Source organism: Anastrepha obliqua, chromosome 1, assembly GCF_027943255.1.
Source record: "Anastrepha obliqua isolate idAnaObli1 chromosome 1, idAnaObli1_1.0, whole genome shotgun sequence".
Lineage (NCBI taxonomy): Eukaryota > Metazoa > Arthropoda > Insecta > Diptera > Tephritidae > Anastrepha > Anastrepha obliqua.
Window position 1 is genome coordinate 22404542 of NC_072892.1, and position 7215 is coordinate 22411756.

General features: G+C 38.6%; 1 protein-coding gene across 1 annotated transcript; it reads left to right on the plus strand.

The window, feature by feature from the left end:
• The first annotated feature begins 4587 nt into the window (after positions 1 to 4587).
• Positions 4588 to 6889, plus strand: LOC129235965 (ras-related protein Rab-23). Its single transcript, XM_054870067.1, has 2 exons — positions 4588 to 5842; positions 6680 to 6889. The coding sequence occupies exon 1, from the start codon at positions 4991 to 4993 to the stop codon at positions 5729 to 5731; it is 741 nt and encodes a 246-aa protein (XP_054726042.1). The 5' UTR covers positions 4588 to 4990; the 3' UTR covers positions 5732 to 5842; positions 6680 to 6889.
• The last annotated feature ends 326 nt before the right edge of the window (positions 6890 to 7215 follow it).

Consider the following 7215-nt stretch of genomic DNA (forward strand, 5'->3'; position numbering starts at 1 on the left):
AAAGTATGACGTAATGCTCCCCCCTACATTAATAAAATTTTTTTTTTTCATTTTTGTAGTTTTGGTGGCAAAAAAACGTAAAACGAGCATTTTTGGCGAAAAATTTCGCCATATTTGTAAGTGAAAAACAACCTTAAAAAAAAAATAAAAATAAACAGTGTAGGGGGGAGGTATTTTTGATTTAGAAAACGTGTGCCAAATTTGAAAAGAATCGGTTGAATAGTTTCGGAGTTGTGATTGGCACCGACTTTTAAGAAGTCGTTTCGGGAAAAACGCGTTTGAAAAAATGACTCTGAGAAATTATCGATGCTCCGCATTCGAGGTAGAGTGCCTACAAAGGCTATAACTTTGAGAGTTCTGCTCCGATCCACTTAAAATTTTGACACAACATTCTTGAAATGATTTACTATAAGATGAGTGAAGAAAAAAAATTTCGATTTTGTGACCCTACCCCCCCCCCCCCCCCCCCCCCCCTTAAATCACTTGAATCTTTGTAGCAAGCTAATTAGTCCCTCCAGTGAGACATTTTGCCAATTTCTCCGGTCTTCAAAAAAATAATCGCTAAGATATTTGGCCGCACATTCACAAAGGAGGTGTTGTACCGACTCAATTTCTTTCTTCTTTATCTCCACAGCTCCTGTAGAAGTCATTGTGGGGTACACCCATTCTACTGGCGAGAGTTTCAATGGTGCAGTGGACCCGTTATAACACCTGTGAGGGCGTTGATAGTTGATCTGTTGAATCCAAGCAGAAATTTTGTTCTTTTAAGATTCAGTTTAGGCCAGAGCGCTTTGGAGACCCGGCAGTTAGTAGTCAGAGACCGCTTTATATTCTCAAGTCAATCGCAGTGTATAGTTCATTAGAGGAATGCTTATGTCGGCTACCACTCGCTGAAAGTCAAACTCAGAGCCTTTCCAAGCACACTTATCCGTCCTTTCAATTCCTACCGCTCCAGAGTGCCCGGGAACCCAACAAAGAGTGGGGTGGTGTTGTTGGATAAGCGACTGCGAACTCCTGCATTCTTTAACACATCTTGAATTGATGCGCGTTGAGGTCAGAGTCTTGATCGCTGATCGCGACTACGTTTGCTGAAGGTAAACCCATTGGTCTTATCGTTTTTGCTGCTTTGCCTATAACGTAGATCTCAGCTTGGAAGACGCTACATCAGTCACCAAATGAGGCTAAGTTCAAAATAAGTGCTCTTAATGGGACACCTATGCGGTTATAAATGAGCGCTAATCTACATACACATATACATACATAAGGTACTTGCACAAACTCACACACAAAATTGCCTTTGCCCATGTGCAGACCTAAAAATGTAAATAACTACATGCAAATATTTCTACATACATACATTTGCACCAACTTACATATGCACATGTACGTATATATGTATATATATATATTTATATAAAAATTCCCAACATATTCGAGAAATCAGCTCATTTGTGTGAACGTTTCTGTGTGCACTTAATTCCCAAGCTCATGTGTGGCGGCTTCATTAATTGTGTAGCATCTTAATTGAGTGTTTCATGTCAACTTGCTCTCACTCGTAATGTTTCACCTACAACAATACACATAATAAATGTAATACGGAAATGTTTGTCTCAAATGCACTGGCATCCATTTTACCGCGAGGTTTAAATTGCATGCTCAGCAAAAAAAAAATTCAAAAAATGGAACAGTACTAAAAAATCGAATGTTTCCTGAATAGCTAAAGAATTGTCAGTATGCATGTACGTATGTATGTATGTATATCCTAGAGCAATGCTACCTCCACACATGCATATGTATGCGTATATATTTGCATACATACATACATATGTATGCACAATTGCATCTTCCGATCAATGAAAAGCTGTTGCGGAAGAGAAGCTGTCGAAGTCAGTCGAAATTCGTTAGTGAAGAACACTGGCATTCTTGTGGAACTTGTTATTGCAGAAGTTTTCAACTTTCTAATTTGCCTTTGAATAACAACCATAAAAAATGGAATTTAACAATTAAACACTTACAAGCAAATGAATGTAAGTATGTATATGTAGGTATGTATAGTATAAGAACAGATGGATGCGCGTATGAACATAGTATAGCCATAGGGCCGTTTTGATTCAATCGGTCTACCCCTCATGCCTCTTAGGACGCTTTTTATTATATTCGTTTGGGGAAAACGAAATCCATTATTTTTACGTAAAATTTTTGCGCAAATGGCTTAAAACTATTTGTGAGGATATATGTTCGCCGTACTCATTCTAGGCAAGAGGGTACCTGCCTTAGCAAGCTTTCAACTCTCTCATTTCCCATTTCTATTCCCTTGTGCCTTGGTACCTAATAAATTATGACCTGTCTGTTCGGGCAGAGAGATATTTAGTAGTTTGACTATCGATGAAGATGTTTCTGCGATTGTCGAGGGGAGTAAATTCCAACACTAATTCAGCTGCTTTGGTTACAGCATAGATCTCAGCTTGAAATACGCTATAGTGATTATGAAGCCCGAAAAGCTTTTGGCGCTCAAACTGTGGGCTGAAGACAGCCGTTCTTACCTCTTCCGTCATTTTGCATCCATCTGTAAAGAAATTGTATGCGTGTATGCGTATCGGATTCTAAACCCTTCTGCCAGCCATTCTGTTTTCTATTACTAAACCAGGCCTCTTGCCAAAGTTCACTTGTGGAATAACGTAGTCTGACCCTCTGTGTATGTTCTTTATGTTACTGTGCCCAAAAAGCCTTTGTGAGAATTGTTCAGTCATCCTCAGTCTTAGTGCAGATGTTTTGGTTGAGTTTCTTACTACTAATTTGATTGGATGCCAGTCGAGAAGTCTTTCTATTGCCGCTGTTACAGTTGTGCTCATGGCGCTGGTTGTTTTTTTTTTTTTTTTTTTTTTTGTATTTCTTGTCAAAGATGATATGAAAAAGGTACCGTGCAATAATTATTCAAGAATGATAGAAACAACATTGCGTCCATTAGAGAGTGCGTGATGCCCCATCGGTGCTGTTGCATGAGAGAGATGAGAGAATGAGAGCAAGAAGAAGAAGAAATTTCACAAACAACACACGAATAATTTCCCCAAGTGCGACGCCACACACACAGGGATTCTGCTGAGAGCAAAGTAGCGGTACCACGATCGGCTTTATTTTATTGTTCTCTCCATCGCGGAAATTATGCACTTTTGAAATCTAGGCGGCACTTTTGAAAAATACCCTTTATGTTAGTTTGGGGAAAAAGAAAACCGTTATTCTCTCGGTAGGTGGCTGTAGTGTTCGATGTCTCGTAAAGTATCGATCAAACAATTTCAAGTTTATGCTCGTTGTTAAGGTGACATTTGATGTTAAAGAAAATGTCGCAAATGTCGATAAAATCACAGATCGACAATAAAACGGAGTTAAACCATTTGCGCAAAACTTTTAAGCAAAATTAATGGATTTCTTTTTTCCAAAACTAGAATTTAAACGTATATAAGTAAATACATACAATGGCCGCCGTAGCCGAATGGGTTGGTGCGTGATTACCATTTCGGAAGAGAACGTTGGTTCGAATCTCGGTGAATCACCAAAATTAAGAAAAATATTTTTCTAATAGCGGTCGCCCCTCGGCAGGCAATGGCAAACCTCCGAGTGTATTTCTGCCATGAAAAAACTCCTCAAAAAAATATCTGTCGTTCGGAAACGGCTTGAAACTGTAGGTCCCTCCATTTGTGGAATAACATCAAGACGCATACCACAAATAGGAGGAGGAGCTCGGCCAAATACCCAAAAAGGGTGTACGCGCCAATTATATATATATATATATAAGTAAATACATAGGATTCTTAACGCTGTAACAAACAAAAACTAATCGAACAAAATTATAATTGCACGCTAACGAATGCGACTGGTATACGAGTACAAATATTGACACTAGCCTCACTCTCCGCCAGTGCTTCGCTTCTAGGTCGAGCAGTGTCCAACTGCATTCATGCATTGGGTATAATTATATGTTTTTCTTGTGGCAACAAGTAACTTAAACACTTGGAAACACCTACCATCAACCGCTGACTGTTGCATGAGCGAAGCTGCCAAATCGTAATCGGAATTATGTTAACCGCACTGCCATCTAAGATAGTCTATGCATTAGCAATGCTGGTTATTGAACATTAATGATTGTGATTATGTGCATTCGGAGCTTGGTGGAGTGCTTTAGTAAGCGAAACTGATAGGCTGTCGTTGCTGGCAAGACGCTGTGGTGTTGGAAACTTTTACTGCTGCCGCTGATGATTAACAACTTTAGTGGCATTGCGTGTTGGTAGTTAGTTATTTAGTTTATTGGTTAATTGTTTTATTTTTGATGCGCATATGTATGTATGTATGCGTATGAATATGAAGAGTAACATGAATGCACTGGCTTAGTTGTTGTTGCTGCTGGTGTACGAAGTTGAAAGTGCAGAGAAATCATTTAATAGAAAGTGAATGAAAAATGCGCGCCTGCAAGCTATTAGTCAAAAACTAACGGGAATAATATATATGTATGCACGTATTATTACATTGATTTATAAAATAGAAAATCTTACTCATAAACTAAATACAACACTTTTACAAATAATAGATAAATTGGTTGAAAGCTAATGAATATCCATGGAAGTGAATTAATATTGAAAAATCTGCTAACATCCATACGTCACAGGTATTACCGAATGCTAATTGGTGTCTGAAAACAATTAAAACGAGCATCGATAAAATAACCGTTCAAAATCGCTTGTTATAATCAATGCCGGCGTTTTAACTTCAACCATAACCGTTACCCATTGTTGGTAATTATAAAAGGCAAATCTCGTGCGTTCGTCCGTTCGTTCGTAAATTTAATTACTCATTCGCAAGAGTGTTGAGCGCAAAACAAATCGAGCGCTCTTTCACTTTGTTGCAGTGTGAAGTACGCGAGTAGGCAGTGTTATAACATCACCTCACTGCTAAAACAAAAACATCAACAACGGCTCCCTCCAACGCTTATGACATAATGCGCGAGGACGACATAGAAATCGCCATCAAGGTGGTGATTGTGGGCAATGGCGGTGTGGGGAAATCATCGATGATTCAACGCTACTGCAAAGGCATTTTCACTAAGGATTATAAAAAGACGATTGGCGTGGACTTTCTGGAACGACAAATCGAAATCGACGGCGAGGACGTGCGCATAATGCTGTGGGATACTGCCGGCCAAGAGGAGTTCGACGCCATAACCAAAGCTTACTATCGCGGTGCACAGGCGTGCGTGCTAACCTTTAGCACGACAGATCGCGCCTCCTTCGAGGCAATCAGGGATTGGAAGCGCAAAGTGGAAAACGAATGCAATGAGATACCAACGGTGATTGTGCAAAACAAAATTGATCTTATTGAACAGTCGGTTGTGAGCGCAGATGAGGTGGAAACTTTGGCGCGTCAATTAAATTGCCGTCTCATACGTACTTCCGTGAAGGAAGATGTGAATGTGGCCTCCGTCTTCCGGTATTTGGCGACAAAATGTCATCAGTTGATGCTCAGCGAAAGCACTGAACCGACAAATGCCCATACAGGTGGAAGTGGTGGTGGCATGGGGGCCGGCTTAAATGGCGCTTCAAGCGGTCATCAGCCCACAATTAGTGCCTTCAGTCCGACATTTACGAAAAACAATAGCGGCACAATTGTGTTGCGCGCTGCCAAAAAAAGTTCAGCGGCGCGAAAACGTAAAATTGTGCTGAAAAAATGTGGCATTTTGTGATTTGCGTGACAACGACTGGCGCGGACGACGGACTACAGGTGATGGACGAGTGGTGGAGGATTACATGTTGCTGAGCTGCGGGCACGAATTCGATGTATAATGGAATTGTTGGTGAGTGTGGGGAAGCGGAACCAATTGCTTGCTGTGAGTGTAAGCCAAGAAGCGGTGCACTAAAATGCATGCACAGGTGTGTGTGTGTTTGTTTGCACATGTATAGGTGCATTATTTAGAGTATAGACTCGCGAAGAACAGTAAAAAGAGAGCAAGCGGCAAGTGACGATGATTCCACAACATATATTTTTTTTTTTCTAATAATATATGCATTGAGTTATTGGAGCATATTTAACTGTAAAACATATTAGACTAATTAAAAATGAATACTAAATGAAGTGCGCGCGCGCGCGCGAGTAGCCAACTTTAAAGCAATGAAATATGAAAGCAAAAAAAAAAAACTAAAATGGAATAAATAAAAACTGAAAATTCAACAAAGTGCATCTCAGTATGTCCGTTCACATGTACATGTGCTGGTGCGTTGGCAGAATCGTGCAGCCAACATGAAAAAATACTAAAAACAAAAAAGAAAACTAAGCTGGGCGGCATGCGCAGCTCCTTTCAGATTTTATAACACGAACAAATTGCATAAACTTTTTGGCAGCCGCCAGCCTTGCTAGTCTTCTAAACAATACTTTGAACACGAAAAGCGCCAACCTGAGGAAACTAATGAAGATCTTCTTGTCAAGAGGCAGAGTTGGTGGTCTTATTTCTGGAAATTTGCGTGCGGTAGGCAAATAAGATTTCATGGAAATTTTTTCATAACCATGAGATACTTTGAAATTTTGTGCAATATATAATTATTAGTAAAAAAAAATTGTTGTTATTTAAGTAAAAATCAGTTGTTGTTTAACGACTTGCATGCAGTTATTTTAGTTTCTTCATTTCTCTTTTCAGATGCAGTATCCCACGGCTCGGCGGTAATTGAACTCAACCAACATATGCTAAACCTTTTTGAACTGCTAGACTGATATAAATACATACATACATACATATACGGTAAATAGACGTACACACATACATATGTAAATATTTACATACAGTACACACACCTGGAAAATAATGAACTAATTTTAATGGAAATTTGCATGATGATCTTTGAATTAATTAAAAAAAAAAGAAATTATGAGTAATACATGAATATGAAATTATTAATTAATGGTTATTATGTTGATTGGTACATACATACGTTGTATTTGTGTATTATATTATATTTTGAATGTAATTTAAAGTAGGGAAGACATTTTGTATGTGTATATGCGACAAGCGCGTGTGTATTGTTTTTTAACAGTTACTACTAACTAAAAATACCTATGCGATAATTTGGATATATTTAGTTATATAATTTATGTATTTTTTAATTGAAAATGAATATAATATTAATAATGTGTGAAATAAAATTGATTTGCATGTAACCTTACAGATACTTGAAC

Bases quoted from the DNA above. Each gene is read 5' to 3' on its own strand.
- LOC129235965 (XM_054870067.1), top strand. From the start codon at position 4,991: ATGCGCGAGGACGACATAGAAATCGCCATCAAGGTGGTGATTGTGGGC.